General features: G+C 41.0%; 1 protein-coding gene across 1 annotated transcript in view; it reads left to right on the forward strand.

The window, feature by feature from the left end:
- Positions 1-538: 538 nt before the first annotated feature.
- ZSWIM6 (zinc finger SWIM-type containing 6) overlaps positions 539-23,166 on the forward strand; it is a 197,024-nt gene continuing 174,396 nt past the window's right edge. The window contains exon 1 of the mRNA XM_068535382.1: positions 539-1,211. Within this exon, the coding sequence (XP_068391483.1) occupies positions 539-1,211 (673 nt within the window). The remainder of the gene's footprint in view (positions 1,212-23,166) is intronic.

Consider the following 23,166-nt stretch of genomic DNA (forward strand, 5'->3'; position numbering starts at 1 on the left):
CCCCCGTTTAGCCCGGACCCCTCCCCCGTGCTCACCTCCCATCTCCCCTTCCCTCCCCGCTGCGACCCACGAGGCGCGTCCGCACTTGCTGGACATCAAAGGGAGGCAGGGAATTGGAGGGGGAAGTTGAGTAGGCAGGGGGCGCAGAGACCCACCCACATTAGGCCAGGCCGGGCGGCCCGCCCCCTCCCCCGGGAACCCCGCCTGAGCCCCGCCCCCCGCGTCACAGCAGTCTGACATTCTCACAACCCTTCGGGCACCCAACCCCAGCGCCCCCGCTACCCCCGTGTCCGCTGAGCGCTCTATTTATGTTTCAGCCCAGCGATTTGCATAGGTCCCGCCCTTGGCCCTAGGTTCCCCTATCGGGGCCCCGCCTCAGCCTCGACGTCACGGTGAGGGCCCCACCTCTTGTGCCCGTACAAGGAGCGGCGGGCCCTAGATGGCAGCGTGGCGTCGCGGCGGCGTGTGCGTGTCGCGCTTCCTTGTGCCGTTTATAGGGTCCTGGCACTTCCGCTGTCGGGTTAGAAGCGGCGCGGTCATGGCGGAGCGCGGACAGCAGCCTCCTCCCGCGAAACGGCTCTGCTGCCGGCCGGGCGGCGGCGGCGGCGGCGGCGGCGGCGGCGGCGGGGCCAGCAGCGGCGGCGGAGGAGCGGGTGGCGGTTACAGTTCTGCCTGTCGGCCGGGCCCGCGGGCGGGCGGCGCGGCGGTGGCGGCGTGCGGGGGCGGCGCAGCGCTGGGGTTGCTGCCGCCGGGCAAGACCCAGAGCCCCGAGTCGCTGCTGGACATCGCGGCGCGCAAGGTGGCTGAGAAGTGGCCGTTCCAGCGCGTGGAGGAGCGCTTCGAGCGCATCCCGGAGCCGGTGCAGCGCCGCATCGTCTACTGGTCCTTCCCCCGCAGCGAGCGGGAGATCTGCATGTACTCGTCCTTCAACACCGGCGGCGGCGCCGCGGGCGGCCCCGGCGAAGACAGCAGCGGCCCCGGCGGCGCGGGCGGCGGCGCGGGCGGCGCAGGCGGCGGCGGCTCCTCGTCCTCGCCGGTCGCCACCTCGGCCGCCGCCGCCGCTGCCGCCGCCGCCGCCGCCGCCGCTGGGGCCGGGGCCCCGTCGGCGGGGGCCGCCGGGTCGGTGGACGGCGGAGACGAGACACGGCTGCCCTTCCGCCGGGGCATCGCGCTGCTGGAGAGCGGCTGCGTCGACAACGTCCTGCAAGTCGGTGAGTCACGGGGCAGTCGCGGGGCTGTCTGTCCGTCCGTCAATCCCTCGGGGGGGCGCCCGCCCGCTCCCCTCCCCTCCCCTCCCCTCCCCTCCCCTCCCGGCAGCCCCTCAGCCCAGCGCGCGCCCGCACCCCGCCCGGTGCCCTCACCGTCCCGGATAGTCCTCCAGAGCGGAGCGCCCATTTCCTCCCCGCCCCTCCCCGCCCCCTGTCTCCCCGGACGGGCCAGCGCAAGGGGGAAATGAATCAGCAGGACGCGCCCCTCCGCGGGGTCCGCGGGGTGGGTGTCGGGTGCCCCCGGCCCGCTCGATTCCCCGCCCTTCTTCCGGGGAGCATGTCCTGGAGGGCTGCTCGCCTGTTTTGGGGGGTGAATGTGGACAAAGGCGCGGGCTGACGGCCGGGCTCCGGCGGAGGGTGTCTGTGGCGGGGCCGTGCGGGGCGGGGGAGGGAGCGCGGGCCGCACAGACAATGCCGGCCGGGGCCGAAACGGCGGCAGGGCCGCGCTCTGCGCTCTCCCTCCTCTCTCCCCTTGTCTGTCGCTCGCTCGTCTTTCTTTCTCCTCTTCCTCCCTCTCCCCAACCCCCGCCCCTTCCATTTGAGGGAGGGAAATACATTTTAATGCCACTCGGCTGCCTCTCTTCTTCTGGCTTCGACGGGCTGGCGGCCGCGGAGCTCCGGGGGTCGCTGCGGCGTCTGGACTGGCCCGGGCGAGCTCCGCCGGCCGCCCCGGGATTTAAATGTCCTTTCCTCCGCGCCTCTCTGTCTCGGGGCCGCGCGGATGGTGGGCGGCGAGCTGGACCCATATCCTGAGGGAGCTCTCCCCGCGAGGACGCCCCCTAATTAAAGGGCGCGAGCCGGGCCGGGGGCGGCTGGCTCTTCCCCGTTCCGGGGCGCCGCGGCGTGCCCGGGGCTTCTGCCGCCGGAGTTCGGTTTGCGCCCGAGGGACCGGGGGTCGTGCTCTGTGCGATCCGCGGGGAGCGGTGACGGGCTTGGCGCTCTCGGCCGGCGCCTGCAGGAGCGTGAGGCGGAGGGGCTCCGCGGCCGCTCCCGCGTCCCTCCCTGCGTGACCGCCTGGCAGCCGGGCACGACCCCGCACTTTGTTCTCATTTTCAGGTTTATTTGTGCCCCTTTCAGTTTTCTGTCACTCTCCGAAAAGGGGAAACCAAACAAAAGAGTCTTTTTATTTCTTTTCGGGGCTTGTAAAGTAGAAGATATTTGACAAAGGCGAGAATAGGACTTGTGGTTTAAAGCTGCACAGCCCTTTTTCTGACAGACCATGAGAGTTTTCTCAAATACCGAATTTTAAAAGCTTTCCCTGTCCTCCCCCTCCCCCCACCCTTCAGTGTGTTTTTCTGGTCAGATATTTTTTTCAGCTGTAGCGCTGGGGATGTTTGAGCTGCACGGAAAAGAACAATGCTATAGTGAAACTCCCCTTTCCCCGTATTTTTCTCCTGATTGCAAAACGACGTATTTTCTACCCCCCTTCTCATATTGCTGTCTATTTAAACTGTGGTGGTGAGCACGGTTCCTAATGAATGGGGAGAGGTTTGGAAGCATCACTGCCTCTGATTTTTAATTTAATCTTCTCTTTCCGTAGTCAGTTCCTTTTATCCTTCTCTTTGGGAGTCGGGTGGGGGGGCTGGGTGGGGCCCCAAGAGAGACTTAAAGATTTGTTTTAATCCTATCTGGTTACTTTGAATTCTGATGCAATGTGCAAACGTGATTTTCTGCATGGTCATTTATTTGTAAAGGCAGCCCCCAGTGTTGCCTTTTTCTAGGTTAGATACCCCTTTCCTTATGTCTAGAGGGGGGTTTAACTTCTGAGGCCATCCATCCTTTAAAAAAAATCTAATTAACAGCCTTTCAAGTTATTACCGCCCCCCCCCCCCCTTGTTTCCTGCCTGGTTGAAATGGATTGAAGCACATCCATGGTTTCTCAGTATAACTAGTTTGTGAGTTTTTATGGCTTGGCTGGCAATGCTGAGTTTTTTTTTTCCCCCTTCTGTGCTTGACTCTGCTTGCAAGCAATGAGGAATGACAGGAGAGCACATAGGGAGGGCTTCTTGGCTGATTGCATTTAAGCCAGGAATTCACTGTGAAAATAAAGCCAAGGGACGATAAATAAAAGATGCAATCTTCTCTAGGAGACAGACACACAGCGTGGGCTTTGCCTGCTTTCATTGGTGAAGAGGCCGGGGTGAGTTGTAAAAGAAAATAGTAACTTTCTGAATAGTCCCGGGAGGAGAAGGAGGCCACTGAATGGAGCTGGCAGTGGTTGATGTGAAGTAGATGCTTCTTATATAGTTTGAAGAGTTGACCACCCCTTTGGAAACACTTAACATACGTGCTAAACAAGTGCTGTACAAATTGTGGAAAATATTCTTTTTTCCCTTCTGAGTTCTGCCAATTTCCTTAACTTCCAAGTTGTATTACTTGTTGTGCCAGTCAGCTTAGAGATGGAAGGCTGTTAAATGCCTGGCAGCTGGCACTGTGAGATAGAAAACTTATGACCAAGATTTTTTTTTCTTAAAGAAGAACAGAGAGAGTGGCTAGATTAACCATCTAATTTAGCTCTAAGTGGTGGTTTGAATTGGAACTAACATGAAGCTTATTTTATGTTTTTGTGATTTGAGGTAGAACCCTTTCGCTTCATAACCTGAAATGGAAAAGAACAGAATGCTGTGTTGATAGCATCATAAGCAATTTTCTGGTATTGCAAAATTACAAGTTTGTTTGTACAGGAAGTATTCTTTGACTTTTGTAGAGATGACTAAATTATAGATACAATACAATCTAGTTGTTGGACTTTATTTTACACTTACAATGTTCAAGATTATTTAAGGTTACTTTACACTTACAATGTTGAAGATTATTTAAGGATTGAGGGACAGAGAATTGGGATTTCCCGGAAATGAAACATACTTGCATAGTTATTTTTCAACTCCTAGATTTTAAGAAGAAGAAATTTAAAGGAAAAAAAATTAAACCTTTGATGTAGGAGTTGTAAGCAATATTTAATTGGTACAGAGCTGTTCGTCAGTTGATTATGGGAAGTTTTGGAGGAAGTGTTGTTGGCTTATTATTGTTAACTAATGATATATTGGGTGGGAGCTATTGCTGAAGGTGCTTGTTTGTAAATATTATTGACAATATTCCAGTAATGATTTAGAAGTCACATAAATTTTCCCAAAAATTTTGCCTGGGAGAGAGCATCCCTAATGGGACCTGAAACTTGAATTGTTAAGGAAGAGACAGATATAAGTTACCTGATTTAAAAAAATCTAAAAGTTTCTTTAGGATTGAAAACATGATGAACCAAGTTAAGCAACTAACTGGAGCAAATATTTGCCACATGTTTGACCAAAGGCTGGCAGATAATTCCTAAAAATGGGGGAAAAAAGAGAAATGAATAACCTGGTAGAAAAATGGAGAACACATTTCACAAAGAAATGCAAATTATTAATAAATGTGTTTATCTCCACTTGGCACACGGGTAGACATTGCCCAGAATTGATTGAGGAGGTGGGAGAATGGGATGCTGCCTCCCCTGATGTTTGGCACAATCTTTTTGTGTCATTTCTAGGAATTTATTCCATAGATATAATGATATTAGTGCATGGTGATGTTCATTACAGTGTGCGATGCTCATTGCAGTATGGTTTGCAATACTGAAAAGCTGGAATCAAGCTAAATTTCTATCAGAAGGGAAGTGGCCAAGTAGTACTCAATGGAATACTATGCAACCATGAAAAAACAAAGTAGATTTTTATATACTGACAAGAAGAGGTGACCAGCATATTTCATTTAAAAACAAGTCAACTCTATACTACAAAGCTACAGTAATCAAGACAGTATGGTACTGGCACAAAAACAGAAATATAGATCAATGGAACAGGATAGAAAGCCCAGAGATAAACCCACGCACATATGGTCACCTTATTTTTGATAAAGGAGGCAAGAATATGCAATGGAGAAAAGACAGCCTCTTCAGTAAGTGGTGCTTGGAAAACTGAACAACTACATGTAAAAGAGTGAAATTAGAACACTCCTTAACACCATACACAAAAATAAACTCAAAATGGATTAAAGACCTAAATGTAAGGCCAGACACTATCAGACTCTTAGAGGAAAACATAGGCAGAACATTCTATGACATAAATCACAGCAAGATCCTTTTAGACCCACCTCCTAGAGAAGTGGAAATAAAGGCAAAAATAAACAAATGGGACCTAATGAAACTTAAAAGCTTTTGCACGGCAAAGGAAACCATAAACAAGACGAAAAGACAACCCTCAGAATGGGAGAAAATATTTGCAAATTGAAGCAACTGACAAAGGATTAATCTCCAAAATTTACAAGCAGCTCATGCAGCTCAGTATCAAAAAAACAAACAACCCAATCCAAAAATGGGCAGAAGACCTAAATAGACATTTCTCCAAAGAAGATATACAGATTGCCAACAAACACATGAAAGGATGTTCAACATCACTAACCATTAGAGAAATGCAAATCAAAACTACAGTGAGGTATCACCTCACATCAGTCAGAATGGTCATCATCAAAAAATCTACAAACAGTAAATGCTGGAGAGAGTGTGGAGAAAAGGGAACCCTCTTGCACTGTTGGTGGGAATGTAAATTGATACAGCCACTATGGAGCACAGTATGGAGGTTCCTTCAAAAAGTAAAAATAGAACTACCATACGACCCAGCAATCCCACTACTGGGCATATACCCTGAGAAAACTATAATTCAAAAAGAGTCATGTACCAAAATGTTCATTGCAGCTCTACTTACAGTAGCCAGGACATGGAAGCAACCTAAGTGTCCATCAACAGATGAATGGCTAAAGAAGATGTGGCACACGTATACAATGGAATATTACTCAGTCATAAAAAGAAACGAAATTGAGTTATTTGTAACGAGGTGGATGGATCTAGAGTCTGTCATACAGAGTGAATTAAGTCAGAAAGAGAAAAACAAATACTGTATGCTAACACATATATATATGGCATCTAAAAAAAAAAAAAGTTTCTGAAGAACCTAGGGGCAGGACAGGAATAAAGATGCAGACGTAGAGAATGGACTTGAGTACATGGGGAGGGGAACGGTAAGCTGGGACGAAGTGAGAGTGTGACATGGACTTATATATACTACCAAATGTAAAATAGATAGCTAGAGGGAAGCAGCTGCATAGCACAGGGAGATCAGCTCAGGGAGATCAGCTCGGTGCTTCGTGTCCACCTAGAGGGGTGGGATAGAGAGGGTGGGAGGGAGACGCAAGAGGGAGGAGATATGGGGATATATGTATATGTATAGCTGATTCAGTTTGTTATAAAGCAGAAACTAACACGCCATTGTAGAGCAATTATACTCCAATAAAGATGTTTAAAAATAAAATACAAAAAAGAAAATTTTAAGCGGAAAAAAACAAAAACAACTCATCTGTTCATGTAGTATGCTGCAATTTCTGTTTAAAACAAAAAAGATGGACTTGCATATAGGTGTATAAAAATGTGGAAAGGGTACACAAGCAACCATTGAATAATGAGTATCTTTGGAGGAGGGCAGTCAAATGAGTGGGCAAGGTTTTGGGGGGAATTTTACTTTTCATTGTTATTATGGTTGGATTTTTCTTAAAACTAGCAGCATATACTTTTGTAATAAGTCTTAGGATAGTTATCCTTGTGTTTTTTTTTTTTTTTAATTTTTATTTATTTATTTATTTATTTATGGCTGTGTTGGGTCTTCGTTTCTGTGCGAGGGCTTTCTCTAGTTGCGGCAAGTGGGGGCCACTCTTCATCGCGGTGTGTGGGCCTCTCACTATCCCGGCCTCTCTTGTTGCGGAGCACAGGCTCCAGACGCGCAGGCTCAGTAATTGTGGCTTGCAGGCCCAGTTGCTCCGTGGCATGTGGGATCTTCCCAGACCAGGGCTCGAACCTGTGTCCCCTGCATTGGCAGGCCGACTCTCAACCACTACGCCACCAGGGAAGCCCCTATCCCTGTGTTTTTAATTAATGCATTATTTTTTGTTTTGGGGGGTGTGTGTGTGTGTGTGTGTGTGTCCCCTTTCTGAAGAACTGGTGTACACTCAATTTTTTTTTTTGAAACACCGTTTCCTTATTTGTGACTAAACAATCATTTAAAAGCAAGAAATGTCTAAACAAAACTAGAAACTAGTCTTTTGTAGGAGAAGGAAGGAGCTAGATTTTTTGGTTTTTTTTCTGGTTCCTTTTGGGAGAGAAATTCTGTTTACACTTTGTTAAACATTCTCATGGTCTTTTCAGATTTGTTACTTAAAATTTTATGATTTAGGGGGCAGCAAAGCAGTAAAAGGGGATCATTATTAGATTTAAGATGGTTAAAATTTTAATCAGCTAACTTAAGGCTAATTTGTTGGCCTTTGAGTATTTTGATTTTCTTTACAGACCAGAGATTATTGTATAAAGATGTGATTCTAAATGCACTTTGAGAGTTAGGTGTTTTGTTTATTGATGATAATATAGTTAATTGAATGTAATTTTGAGATTAAGGTAATGACATAGAACAAATTTGAATCAGAGCCCTGTGCTTGTTCTGTCTTTTGGTTAATGAAAAATTACACAAAAGGAAAAAAATTTGAAACTAGTTGCATATGTTTTTTTATTGTGGTTCTATCTGAGTTGAGATGTTTGCTTTGCTTACAATTGATTTTTCAAAGTATGGAGCATCTCAGATGTGCTCAGCATTGTTCTGAGGGAGTTTCAATTTTAGGTGAAGCAATCTTGGAATTTTTTATGATACTTGGTTCTCCAATGGTTAGTATTGGTCCAATGAAGAGATCTGAAGTGTTTGGGAGACAGAATACTTTTCGTAGCCAAAAGATGTCAACAGTACTGGAAGGTGGAATTGCAGATTTGAATTAAGCAAATTATTTCTACTCTTGCTTCAGTCTTTAATTTCCTGCCCTACACACTTGTATTCTGAGTACACCCTGGGATTGAGGAGGAAAAGGCCACCCACATTATTTTAACTGTGCATTGAGTTTCATCCTTTTTGCAGATGAGAGACTCGGATACCTTTCCTTCTTAAAACATCAGGATTCCGTGGAACGTGTTGTCTAAAGAACAATTATTGCAATTAATTGAACAATTGAAGTCAGTGTTGTCTTAAGTATGTCCTGGCCAACTGTTAAGATGTTTATCTGTTTATCCTTGGCTTCTTTTCTTTTCACAATGGGTAATCAGTTACTGTCAGTTCCAACTCTAAATGTTTGGCCTGGAAAGATGCAGGGCAGCATGTCTTTTTTACTCACAATCATATTAAGAGTTTACTTAAGAATGTGTGATTTTAGCTAGTAATATGTTCAGTGAACAGGATGGCAATGAAGGAATGACTGATACTTTCGTTTAAGAAAGCTGTCCCTTTTAAAAATTATACGAACGGGTCTGTACTAATTCCAAATGCTTACGTGCTTTATATTTTTGTGTTAGAAAATCGGTTTTCTTCAGTGATGCAAAGTGAATTTGGTACCTTTATTTTAAGAAACTTATGTATACATATGACAAGACAAACTCGTGTTAGAAATTTTTATAGGGGCCATCATTAAACTTGAACTGCTTTTGACCTTCACCTGTTATATTTAAGAGGACAAATATCCTACAAGAGAAAGCAGATTATAGGTAAGTATAAACATCTTAGAAACAAAGCAGATTATAGGCAACTATTTTTTAAATGGTAATAAACTATATGGAGCCCACAAAACCATTTTCAGTTACCTTTCAAATTACTATTATTTAGTTTGAAAAATCATGCTTTCTCCCGATAAAAATGTAATCTAATTTTCTTGGTTTATTAATTTTTTTATGTATGTAAACATTTGGGGATTACTGTAAATTAGAAAACATGAGCCATTTCCTCCTTATAATGAATGGAAAGACTCATCTCTTTCTGAGAAATCAGTACCAAGTGGTAATTTGGAGAAATATGTTACATAGTCTTGTCCCATGGAAAGAGACTTGTTTCTCAATCCTAGCCAGAGTCTCAAAAATAAAGTGTATTAGATTTGTTTGAAAAATCTGAGTGTCTTTCCACTTCTTGCTTTCAGTGCCATGTGTTCTGCTAAGAATTTGCTTTGTACATGGTTTTCAATTCTTTAAAAATAGGATGCTTCCTTTATTTTTTTGATCTAGAAAAGGTAGCCAAAGCAAGCTTTGGAGAGAATGCAGTGCAAAATCTGCTTTTCATTTTGAACTTAAAGATTGACCTTCAGCTGATAGTAAGTGAAGTCTGTTGGAAAAGGGTATGCTAAGTGTTTTATATTTGTGGAATTCTTTAGTGATAATTAGTTTTTTGTCAGCATATGTTACATATATTTATTTATGTATTTATTTGTAACAAATTTGATGTTCCCAAGTGAGAGGAAAGGAGACAGATGAACCTCGGTATCATTTGAGTATCATTACCCCAAGCATATTTTAGTGACCTCTGTGTACAGGTGTACTCTTCTGTTTCTTCTTAAATATGCGAACGGATGAGATTCTGTTTTTACACAATACTCTTGCATGATAGTTACTATCTACTTGTAGAGCTCTGAATATTTGTAGAGATCGATTCCAGCTTCTCCCATTTTGCTCATGAGGAAACTGAGGCCCAGTCATGTTGAGTAATTTGTGCAGAGAGGCATAGTAAATTGCAGAGTTAAACGTGGAATCTGTTTTTCCACTACTCAGGCTGCCTCCTAGTTTGCTGGGAATGTTTGGTAAACTTCAGAAAATCTCAGAAATCAGAACAAGCATATAGTGAATGTAAATTGACTATGCTGTTGGAGAGATTATTTGGCTAACATTTCATTGAATGTTATAAAAGTATTTCTAGATAACATTTTAGTTTCAGGCCAGATTCTAATGGCTTCAGTTAAGCAGTGATTCTGGCATGCTTAGTACATGCTAGTATAAAACATTTGTAGACATTTGGAAACTGTAGAGATGTTCTCTGATGAGATTAAAGTTCAGGAAAAGTTAGTTATGATTGCTAGCTGTATGAAACTATATTACAGTTGGTGTGAGTACACATGACTGTATGCATACCTCCTTGTAATACAGAATTTACTGAAAGGTGAAAATACTACATACACAGGACGATAGAAGTCAATACCCAGTAAGAAATTTGTCTGTTCTGAACTTAGTATGTATATGAAAACTTATTCAGTAGTGTCTGTGTTTGACCTGTTTTTGTACGTTTTTCAGTGTTTCTGTCAGTGTCACCCCACCCTCATCGCTAGTAACTAGTACTATATACATAACCCTTAGGTACACTTCTTTCACGTAATTGATGTGGCCTCAAAGCTTTATTAACATCTCTTTATAAAGACCTTGTGTTATTTCGGGCTTTTCTTTATTGTACTGAGCGTGATTTACAGTGAGCTTCTTAATACTGCTGCAACAACATTTCCAGTCAACACTTTCAGAGCACTTAACCATGTGCCAGATACTGCTGCAAGTACTTTATATTTCTTAGCGGCCCTATGAGTTAGGTACTTTTATTATTTTCATTTCACAGATGAGAAAACTGAAGCATAGGGAAAAAGCGCAAGTAACTTTTGCCCAAGGTCACACAGGCTGGTAAATTATGGAGCCAGACACGGCCTCTCTGGGCTGGTACTCTTACCCCCTAAATAATATTACTTGTGATGTGTCATCGTTAACTATTCTAGAAAGTTCATCGTCATGTTTATAGTCTCTTGGTACTTTTTAGGGTGATTTTTCACAGTAGCCAGAATTTTAAATTGTGTTCAGAGCTATGATTTTTAACATGTATTTTAAAAATTTGATTTGAAAAACTGCACTTTAAAAATACCTTTTGTGGGACCTACTGTATAGCACAGCGAACTCTGCTCAATGTTATGTAGCAGCCTGGATGGGAGGGGAGTCTGGGGGAGAATGGATACATGTATACGTATGGCTGAGTCACTTTGCTGTGCACCTGAAACTATCACGACATTGTCAATCGGCTATACTCCAATATAAAACAAAAAGTTAAAAAAAGTGCCTTTTGTGAACGAATTTCAGCTTTGGAAGATGGTTGTGTGGGGTGATTTTGATCATCATTCATCAGACATTTTTAACTTTTGAAAGAGGAATAACTTGCATGTTAGATCTAATTGCAATATATATGTCGCATATATATATTTATCTTGTATAACTTTTTGAATGTTATGATTGAAAATCATACTATTTCTTGTGCTGATAAAAAGATTTAATTTTCTTTGAAAGAGATAGGTAATTGGAAGGATGTTAATTGGAAGGATGCAGTAGAACCTGTCAGTACATCTAAACTCTTACTAACTGAAAAAGCTGATCAGATAAATTGGAAGCTCATTTAGTGAATTAATGTGGTTAAAGTTCAGGTGACTCACTGCCTGGTCCTACGTTATTTAACAGTCTGTTTATTTAAAGCATTTTTCATTGTTAATTGGTGTCAGATCTCTAATGTTAGAAGGTATTATATGGAAAATATGCATAAGAAGATAGTACATAGAATGAGTCCACAGAAGCAAGATTTAAATTCTCTTAATTACGTTAGTACAATTTAGAATGCTGCATGTGCCATGTTGTAGCTGTTAAATATTTGCTGACAGTGATCAGTATTTTTATAAATGAAGTATAGGTATTTTATCATTTCACTGTAAATGGCAGAGCCTGGAGCCTCTTCTGGTGTTACTGTTGGTCTTTTTTTTTTTTTTTTTTTAAATCTTATTTATTTATTTATTTATGGCTGTGTTGGGTCTTCGTTTCTGTGCGAGGGCTTTCTCTAGTTGCAGCAAGTGGGGGCCACTCTTCATCGTGGTGCGCGGGCCTCTCACTATCACGGCCTCTCTTGTTGCTGGAGCACAGGCTCCAGACGTGCAGGCTCAGCAATTGTGGCTCACGGGCCTAGTCACTCCGCGGCATGTGGGATGTGGGATCTTCCCAGACCAGGGCTCGAACCCGTGTCTCCTGCATTGGCAGGCAGATTCTCAACCACTACGCCACCAGGGAAGCCCACTGTTGGTCTTTTGGTAAAGGCTGGCAGAAGTTGAAGGTAGCACTGTAGTATTTGGTTACGTTGAACCTTTGTTCCTGCTACTGCTTTATATTAACTCATTTCTACAAAGAAGATGGTCATGATTTTTATAAATATTTGTCGTAAAATAAACTGCTAAAACCCAAATACCAGAAGTTTATAATCAGATGTATGTGAGAGAGGACTTTTTAAAAAAATAAGTTTACCTTATTTCTTTAGGACTTTTTTTTTTAATTTAATTTTTTAATTTTTAATTTTTTTTTGTCCATGCGGCGGGATTTAACCTGGGCCTTCAGCAGTGAAAACACTGAGTCCCAACCACTGGACCTCCAGGGAAGTCCCGGACTTTGTTTTTTTAAAGCAGTCTTCAAGTTTCCTTAGCACTTAGGATTTTGAACTCCTGACACCATATTCTAGTTCTTTCTTGCTTCTCTCCTACAATTATCACCTTGTAATTTTTGTCTTATATTTTCTCTAGACCATGGTAAAGCTGAGGACTGAAATGACCAATGGCTGCTTTGTGATGATGGCAGAATCAAGTGAGACTTGAGAGTAGGAGTGAAGGGAGCCTCTGAACCTAACCTGCCTCAGAGCTCAAGTATCTTTCTTCTTTTCCCTCCTTCTCTAATGCCCATGCTTTTCCCCTTCCTTTCTTGGGCACGGGGGAATGGGAGCGGGGGAGTGAGGAATAGTAGAGAGTGGTAGGGAGAAAGGCAAGAAATCGGAAGAGGTAGGAAATACCAACCAAGAGAGTGTGTTCCATTCCTTTCTTTCCCAGCCACTGTCCCCTTCCCTTCAACCTCCCTTGATTTAGGGAAATAAAACTGAGGTCACAAGGACCTATGTGTTCCAGCTGCTGCTTGGCTGCTATTTTTAGCCTGGCCCTCCATCAGGCTGGCACTAGGCCATGATGGCATAGGGCCAGCACGTTGTGGGACCGCTTGGCAAATGTCAAAAACTTAACTTTTCAGTTATTAAACTGAACTAATTTTTGTATGTATTCTGTGTTATGATATTCTACTTACCTCTACTTTTTCGAAATGGGATGTGCTTTTTTTTTAAGAAAGGATTGATTTTTGATAGTAGTCATCATACTGTGATAACTATTTTAGGTAGGAGAAAGATTTAAGAATTGGGATGTGCTTTTTTTTTTCGAAAGGATTGATTTTTGATAGTAGTCATCATACTGTGATAACTATTTTAGGTAGGAGAAAGATTTAAGAATTGCCTTATCAGGTCAGACATATATCCTGATCAATAATTTTGGTTTTGTGGTGGCACCAAGAGCTGTGAGATTTGCCTGATTAATTTAAAATGCCTTGGGCATCTTTAAAATTGCCATTCCTGTTGAAGTTGTAGAGTCTAAATTGGTTTATATAATTATAGGTGTCATTAGACATTTAAAAAAAACACATGTACTGTTTTTTTGTACAGTTGTCAGTGTTCTCTTTGCTAACATAGTTGTGTGTGTTTAGGTTTGGTTAATGCTGTAAGAACATGTTTAGCAAATAAAAAGCTTACTATTTATTCTAGTAGGGAGTATAGGTGGGTTTTGGTTGAAATAGCAGTATCTGGGTCTAGATTCTATATACCCTAGAGCCAGTATTATGTGGATTGTATTTGCAAACTGAGTTTTAAACTTTTGGATGCACATGTGGATTTAAAACTTTACTTGATTATCAGTTGTACTCAGAATGAAAAATATGTTGTATTTGTTCTTGTATAATTTTGGAAAGAAGTGAAAAGAATGTCACCGTGTGAATCTGTAGTATGTTTGGAAGGGACTTTGGTAAGAAGAACAGTATTTATATTCTTTCCATAGTGGTACATAGAAAAGCTGAGGGTATGTTAGGGATGATTTTCAGTGTACCATGGACCACACTGAATATGAATAGAAACAGGGATGATGATTATTATTCGCTTACTCAATGAATTGTGGTGTAATGTACTTAGATCTGCTGGATGTCAGGATAACATTTAGCTAGTGCGTTGATGTGATGCCCTCCTTAAGGTAACAAAATAGTTGGCCAAAATAACTAGAAATAGAATCAAATTGATTTTTTTTTCACTTTGTCTTTAAGGTAGTTATTGGATGAATTTTGCTGCATTCACTTTTTTGAAATAAAGCTTAAGGTGAGGGATTTAGTGAAAGGTGACTTGCTGGTCTAATGGCTTAGAGAAGGCAGATGTTTCAGAGTTACTTTAAATTTTTACATCTTAAAATGAGATGCTTCCATTGTGGATAAGAACAAGTTGGGCAACTTACTCTTGCTGATCCAAGAATATTTTGTTTCTTAGAGTGAAAACAAAAATTTCATTAGGGAATATAATCAGAATGTCTTGGGGATAGAGTACATTGAACTATATCACAGTGTATTAATTATACCACGTGGTGTCTTTCTGCAGTTAGAGGTTATGGTAGGTGTATTTTCCAAAAGTGGCTTGGAGATAGATCCACTGATATATCTATGTATGTTTCTATAGATAGGTGTGTGTGTGTGTGTGTGTGTATGTGTATATATATGCACACATATATATATATGTATTTATAATTTAATATGATGCTTAGAACATTATAATCTAGTGGATGGTAGTAGGTTAGTGACTATCTTATGGATCCTTAATGTAATTTAGATTTCATTTAGGTGAGTCATGTAAATGATGTCAGCTCCAGTTTAACTAATAAGCTTGATTAAAACCAAAGCCCAGATGGTAGTTTGACTAGTGCTGTTTAAAGTCTTATAAGCAAAGTGCTCAAATGATGTTCCTTATTGGAACTTGTCAGAGCAGTTTCTTTGCAGTTTTTGTGGATCTCTCTTAGCAACTTATTAAAAAGGCATTTTGTCTAAGCTGTTTCATTAAATAGCAGGAAATTCCAAAGTATTGGATAGTATTGCATTTTTGCTTTCAATAAGGACTATTGCAATGGGGAAAAATTTTTTTTGAAACTCTTTATTCATTTTAACAATTTGTGGGAAAATACTTTTATTTTAAAATGGACAGATTTTTTAAAAAATTTTGTTTCAACAGTAATTTAAGTTTCATCCATGATTTTTCATGCTCATTTATTTTCCAGAATTTGTTTTCATAGTTTATAATTTTAGATGTGTTAGAAAAAAAATTGGTGATGTAAGAGCCAGTGACTGAGTTTATTCAAAATTCAGTGTATGTATTAGGTCTGAATTTGCATTAGCTCATAGCTTAGCAGTGGCATTGTCTTTTGATTTTGATAAATCACGGGACATCAGAGTTCTTGTGCTCTTGTATGAAATTTATTTTTTGACACATAAGGATATGGTTTGTATTTTTTAAACGCTGTAACTCTGTGTGTATGTGTTGTGTGTGAACGCCTGTGCGCCTGCGTGCATATGCGTGCGTGTTGGGGTCTTGGGAAGGAATGATGGTAAAGATGGGCTAAGTGGTGGTGGGTTAAGGCCAGAAAAGCACAAAAAATTCAAGTAGCCATGTTCAGATATAGAGGGTCCCTTTCCTCCTCCCTCTTCCAGAATTTATATTTCACTGGGCTGCTTATTTAATGTTACAAAAACTGTATTTTTTTACTTACTCCCCCCGCCCCATTCTTCCTGTTAAAGATAGTAACAATTCAGAATGTAATGTATGCAGTGTATAATGGCCATCTTATGGTGGTTTTATGGATGCATTGGCTATTGCATCTCTAAAAGGCTAGTTTTTAAAATTTACTCCTTGAATTGCAGTTCCCCTCTTTGATCCTTTACAGTTGTGGAGCAACTAGTGTTCTCTTTATTTTTGATATGCCTTTTTAATTTTTAGAATTGAGCTTTGAACCTGGCTCTTTCAAGAAGCCTTATTTATTAATTAATCTAGAAAATTCTATGTCTTGACTCTTTCAAGAAGCCTTACCCAGGCAATCTAGAACCGTCATACCGTTTTTAAAAAAGATATAATAGTAATTCAAGTTCATAAGTATACTCTGGATTTTTCTCAGTGATGGTGGGTAGACCTTCTGACATTCTGCAAGGGGTTGTTGTAAAGACTGACACTGGCCTGTCTGATTCATGGCCCTTTCCAAACTTGAGAACACAACTGTGGAACTCATCTTTAATGTGAAAATTGGAGAAAATGAGGGATTGTTTCTTATGAGAAATTGCAGTGTGTAGGATTGTAGATTTCTAAGCATCTTTTATAGAGGGGAGCAATAGTTAGGCTATCAAACAACTCAGAATATGAAGTGCTAGCAAATAAATGTAAAAATATTCTGCTATATACTGTTCTTTTAAATAACACTTTATTTACTTTTTAATATTTATTTATTTGGCTGTACTGGGTCTTAGTTGTGGCATGCGGGATCTTCGTTGCAGCATGTGGGCTTTTAGTTACAGCATGCGGGATCTAGTTCCCTGACCAGGGATCGAACCTGGCCCCCCTGCATTGGGAGCACAGAGTCTTAACCACTGGACCACCAGGGAAGTCCCTGCCATATACTGTTACAGGGTCATTTTGAGTTTGCTATTGTTTAGTAGCTATTTCTAGTTTTGTTTTTTTGGGGTGAGAATCACAGAGTATTTAAATAAAAAGTCCCTTTTTGTAGTTGAAAGATAAATCTGCTAGAGTGAAAAAAAATACTGGTAAATTTTAAATCCAGGACAGCCAACTATTAATAGTGTCAGTGCAGTGTGTGTATAGTAGACATTGAAATGTCCCTTGAATGAATGGTAGGCTTAGATTATATGTCAGTATTTATGTGTACCTGTATGAAATTCTCTTAGTTGAAAAAAAATAGCTCCAAGTTCCAATTTCTGTTTGATTTTCTGAATCTGAGTTGTCTCTTAGGAGGTATTTTGAATAGGAATATGACCACAAGATAGGAAGGTTGGTTTTTGAGACTTTATTTATTACCAGCAGTACATTTATACAAATACCGTGTAAGGTTTCTTTCTTCTTTTTCTTATTTGAGGGAACTTTTTCCTTCGAGCTTGTTAACTTGTTAACAGCATCAGCATCAGCCAAAAAACTATTCTGAAAGCAGTTTATTTATTAGATGATTCCAGCGTCTACACAGAAAATAATTTGGGCATTCCTGTGTAGAACAGTACTTTTGGGTTACCAAAGCAAATAACTTTGAATTTTAAATACCTTCGAGTGATTAAGAGATTGCTTTTTCCTTTTATTTGATACTTCAATTTTTAAAGAAGTTGGCAAAAATAAATTTAACTGGTTTCTTAAAACTTTTTTCAGACGACTTGCAAAACACATATAACTTAAAAACATCCCACAAGATCTTATGCATTGTAAAAAGACATTCACTAATTAGGAGTGTTTATTAAACTGGTCTACAAAATGCTGGTGGCTTTCCCTTGACGTAGAATTTCCTTAAGACCCAGTATTGCATAAAATGGGACACACCAAGCAGTTTTTTTGAACAGTAAGGGTGTACTCCCAATGCTTGGTTCATGAGAGGAGGAATCCAGATACTGGGAGACCGCATGTTCCCATTTGCCCAGTCATTCTTGGTTTATGCCTCTTTTCCTAGCATAATCAGGAATAGTCACCTCTTTCACTCTTATTAAGTGTTCCGGTTCAGATGATAACATATATGGTTACCTAGCCATATATCTTGTTTTTCAGAAAGAAAGGGGCAATAAATAAATCAGCTTAAAATTATACTCTGTGTGTTCGCACGGGCATATGCTACAGCGTGTGTGTAGGGAGACAGGAAGGGAGGGAGAGGAGAGTTGTTTGGGACAGAAAGAGCTTTGGTCTTTATCAGTGGGCTCCACTCACTCTCTTCCAGGTAGGAAATAGCTGATTTCTCTCTGCATTTGCATTCACACCAAAAGGAAGCAGTTAATTAAGAGATTCTCCATCTCCATGGGTTTGATGTGTATTCCCCCTTCCCCCCACTTTTTCACTTTTTGGTAACTTAAAGATATGTAAATTTTCCTATCTTTACTTGATGTTGTAGTGCTCTAGCATATATTTGTATTAATGATATAATTCTATTTTGCACATTTTCTTGCTTTTGATCGATGTTTGCAGGTACTGCTCATTTTAGGTGCTTGCAGTTAACTACACCTGTATCATTTGCTGATCCCATGGCCATGAGCTGGAGAAGATGCCTGACCCATCAGGAGACTAGAATCCTCTTTGATGGGTCTTGTCTTACTGCCTTTGTACCCTTAGGCAGATCACATAGTGGCTCTGAATTTCCTTGAGTCTTATAAAATGAAAATAATTATACCTCTGTCGCCTCTGTCATGAGGCTGTTAAGAGACCTACATGGGAATACATGAAAGTACTTGAATTCTAAATAGTTACACAAAAGGGAAATATATTATTGTTCTGCCCCAGTTTTTCCCTGATTTTCTCCGTTTATTATTATTTTCTTCTAGTTTTCTATATTTTCCCCAAACCCTGCAATCATCATATCTCGATTTTGTAATCAGATAAGGGAAACATTGTTTTAAAAAAAAAAACAAACTTTCATTACCATTAAAACACTGAAATTCACTATCCAGAGATTAATCTCTGTTAATATTTTATTATCATTATAATTTTGCCTGATCTAGTGCAACTAAGCAGAACATATATTATTCAACAAAGTATGCCTTGGCTTTAATGTCTTAATGCCTCTCTTGTTTTTGACCCCAATGATTGATGAATTTTGCCTTCACTGGAACTCTAGAATTATTCTCCTGAAAGGGGAGAGGGGCATGGCTAAGATCAATTCAATTCTATTCTTGAGTAGAATGGACAGTTTATGGATTAACCTAATCACTTGTGATTTAGTTTCTAGGCTTCCCTGAATATTTGCAATGGATAAGCAGACGATGGAAGATAAAAGACACTCATTCAGATGCATTTCTGAGTTTCTCAAGTCATAGGGCTGTATGTATAAGATCTACATTCCCATCTTCTGGGGACTTGAATCAGTGAAAAGAGTTGATTAACCTTTCTCCTGATTGAAAGATTTACAAGTAAAGTATTCAGAAAAATAGTTTCAAGTTAAATTTTAAGAACTTAATATGAACTGAAATTTTGGTTGTGTATTTTTTTTCAATTCTATTTTTGGGTGATCTCATAAATCTTTGCCCTTGAAAGCTGTGCTGATGTGACCTGGATGACCTACTCCACACTCTTTTCTAACTATCCAGTGAAAGGCCTGTTAATGGCCTTTGTATACTTCTAATATGTACCACAGAGCTTTTCATTTTCTTGTATGTGCTCTTCTCATGTGTGTACGTGTGTTAAGAGTGGACTTCCTGTATTTGTTTAAGAGTGTTATAATCAGCTTGTGAACTTTGGACAGGCAAGGGTCAGCTCTTATGATATGTATTGCAGGCAGGATGATGTGGCCTGTGCTCTCCCTGTGCAGAACCTTCAGTGGCTTCCCTTTGTTCAGAGGACAGAAGTCATTCATGGGTGTGCAAGGCCTAGCATGGTCCAGCCTGGTCCCTCAGGTGCCTTTTGCACACTGTTCTCCCTTGCCCTTCACTGCCTTTGCCCATGTTCTTTTTTTCTGCTTGGAATGCTCTTCTTTGCCTGATTCATGCCTTAATTGTCAGCTTGGCTTAGAGAAAGCTCCTGGCAAAGAGTTCTCTCCTTTGTAACCCTAATCATAGTTTCCTATGTGAATTTTGTGTCTCCCCCATTAGACTGTATGTGTGTATGTCTGTATGTATATATTTTCATATTCACAGTCCCAGTAAAACCCTTTGCACATAGTTGACTCTCAAAAAAAGTTTGTTGAATAAATGGATGAAGGCAGTGGTGTTTTACTTGGGAAATATTTTTCTGACTCTCCGGGAAGAGGCAGTGCTTTTACTCAGTGGCTCGATCTACTAGCTGTCTCACACCTGTCCCACAAAGAATATGTCAGTTTGAAAAACGTAGTCTAGTTTTACGTTTGTGGCCTCTTTTGGCCACTCCCAGACTACCCAAAGGTACTTTTTCATTTGTTTCTGCTGTTAGAGGGACTTCCTTAGAAGAGTTTGAGACGCTCCCTAATCAAGGTCAATTGTATTGGTATGTGGGTTTATATAACATGGATTGAGAAATTCAGTTTGTCATACATGTTACTTGGGAAAAAACCAAACAGCCGAAGGTTTTGAGAGGATGGTAGGGTGTGTAGTTAGAGCAGGAGACTCACCCACGTTTGTAGGTCAGTTCTCTTCTTCAGTCTTTTTCTCAGTTCTCTTGCATGAGAAGCTGTGTTCCCTCCTGGTGGGCAGGGCACTGGCCTTGAACTGAGCTCACGTGCAGGGTCACTGTGGGCCACACAGCGGGTCTGCATGCAGCATCTTTTTCTATTCGTTATTCTGTGCATTCTTGCCCATGCTTGAGCTTTTTCTCTTTCAATTTTTTTTGTCCTGTTAATCTTTGATCCGGCACGTTAATCGAACTCAAAAGGAGCAGGCTAGAATGATGCATGTAAGAAATATCAAACAAGTATCTGCCACTTGAAGTTATTTCTGTCCCATTAAAGTGATCTTAGACAAACTTGAACTTTTTTCAGTATGTTGTTTGGGGTGGGGTTGGGGGTCAGCTCTAATTTGAAACTTGTGTTCATTTGCTGTTTTATGTAGTTGCAGCTCATAATGTCATCCACTTTTGGACCAGCAGTTCTGTGCTTTACAAGCATGATCTCCAGCCCTCATAACAACTTTGGGAAGAAGGTATTCTCTTCGTTCTGTGGCTGAGGAAACTGAGACATGAGATGGCTAAGTCACTTGTGCAGGAGAACCCAGTGGGTCTTTGCTAGACATCTACTCAAGTGGGATTTTTTTCACTGACCCACCTTCTTTCTAAGCATTGCTAAGGGCAGCTTCTCTGCCTGTCTGCATGAAGGAGACCATCCAGAGACCTCCTTGGTCTGTAACACCACTCAAAATCAGCTCCGACCTTTGAAAAATGTTCCATGATTTCTGGAATGTGCTATGTTTTATTTTTTCCTCCTTGATAGTAGTAATGGTCTGATCCATAGTATCTTCTTGCTTCTTGGAGCTGATACTATACTGAGTTAAGTATGACTTTCTTCTTTGCCGAGCTTTAAAAAAAAAGAGTTTCAGTCACGGTATTTGATGACATTAATAGTTTGGCTTGAAACAGTAACATTTTCTCTTTCATTAGTTCCTTGATTTTAGTGGGAGACTTGGGGGCCATGGATATAGGAGAGACTTCAAAGAGAAGTTTAGTATAATAGAAGCTGTGTGAGGCTGCTGAGGTGCACACAGCAGTGTTACTAGAAGGCAGTTTCAAGTGCTGGTGGGTTGTGTTAGCAACCCTGTTGATGGAGAGATTGAGCAGTTTGCTGAAGTACGGGGACATTCTCTTCTTACTACTAAATTATAGCCTGAAGACCTGTGTAACTCTTAGAGCAAGCCTTAAAATTTTCTTTCCTTCTTTTGTTTTTAGGAAACTCCTCTGTTTGCCGGTGAGGAAAGATTAGATATGTCTTTCCAGGCAACATCCAGGATCTTTCCCTTCTCCTATTCCCTCCTGTGTGTAACCATGAGACTATATAAAGGAACATTTCTGGAGGCTATTTAATCCACTAGCCTGAGATGCCAAGACCTGTATTTTTTGAGTTGAGAGTAGGTAGTGTAAGGGTGTGCAACCTGACTGGCTAATAGAAGATAGGAAATAAAGTCAGGACACTCTCCTTCCTTATAAGACATGGATTATTAGATTTGCCTTCTTCTGACCTCATTCCTGCTGCCCCCATACCCTCTCCTTGACTTAGTGAACTGCCTGTGGGTTCAACTTTCATTCTATGGCTGGGTGTATCTGTAGCAATTATAGCTTCCTATGTAGACTGGTCACAAGTTAAAAGTTTAGCAAATCTTATGTAACTTGTCATAGTTTTAGCACTTTAACTTATTTAAGGTATATGTTTTGATTATCTGATTTACAAAAGTACCATATAAAAGTCCATCTATGCTGTATAATTGCTGAAATACTGAGTAGCTCTGCTTATTATGACCAAGTTATAGGATGAGTACTCTCTAGAGTGAATGGTTCAAAATGAAATAACTATATGCCTAAAGTGTGATGTGACACCAGATGTGTTTAAGCCCCAAAGGTATGTAGTTATCTCACTACTCTTGCACATACACACAAGTATATTTATGCTTATGGCAAGTGTTTTATGTGCAAAAGAAAACACTTTCTGATAAGTGAAGGAACAGTCCATTATTTTTGAGGGGCTCAGAGATTGTTTGATATTAGAGGCACCATTTCAATGTCCCTGTATTTCTTTAGGGTATAATTGAAATTCATACATCACTGGATTCTAGAGTAAACTGGTATCAAACTGTAAATTTCAAATATTAAGGGTAATTTAGGGAGTTTCTCAAAGTACCATGTTTATGATTTATAGTCTGCCTCTGTACCCAGAGACTTGTTATATACCCCATTCTTAGAGTCTTATTTTGATCATCAGTTGTAATAATTAAAGGTAATAAATGTTGTACTGTGGCTTCCTACTGAAAATAAAAACTCTTTTGTAGTCTACTTAAATTTTTAATTTTGTATGCAGGTTATCTGTCTGGTCTCTTTCTATAGATCATGAAGAATTAAAGGTAGTACCTCAAGCTGATTTGTCCTTTCTATTTTTTTTTTTTAAATAAACTTATTTATTTATTTTTGGCTGCATTGGGTCTTTGTTGCTGCGCGCGGGCTTTCTCTAGTTGCCGCGAGCGGGGGCTACTCTTCGTTGCAGCGCGCGGGCTTCTCATTGTGGTGGCTTCTCTTGTTGTGGAGCACGGGCTCTAGGCACACGGGCTTCAGTTGTTGTGGCACACGGGCTCAATAGTTGTGGCTCACGGGCTTTAGAGCACAGGCTCAGTAGTTGTGGTGCACGGGCTTAGTTGCTCCACAGCATGTGGGATCTTCCTGGACCAGGGCTCGAACCCGTGTCCCTTGCATTGGCAGGC

This window comes from Eschrichtius robustus, chromosome 2 (genome assembly GCF_028021215.1).
Source record: "Eschrichtius robustus isolate mEscRob2 chromosome 2, mEscRob2.pri, whole genome shotgun sequence".
In the NCBI taxonomy this organism is placed as follows: Eukaryota; Metazoa; Chordata; class Mammalia; order Artiodactyla; family Eschrichtiidae; genus Eschrichtius; species Eschrichtius robustus.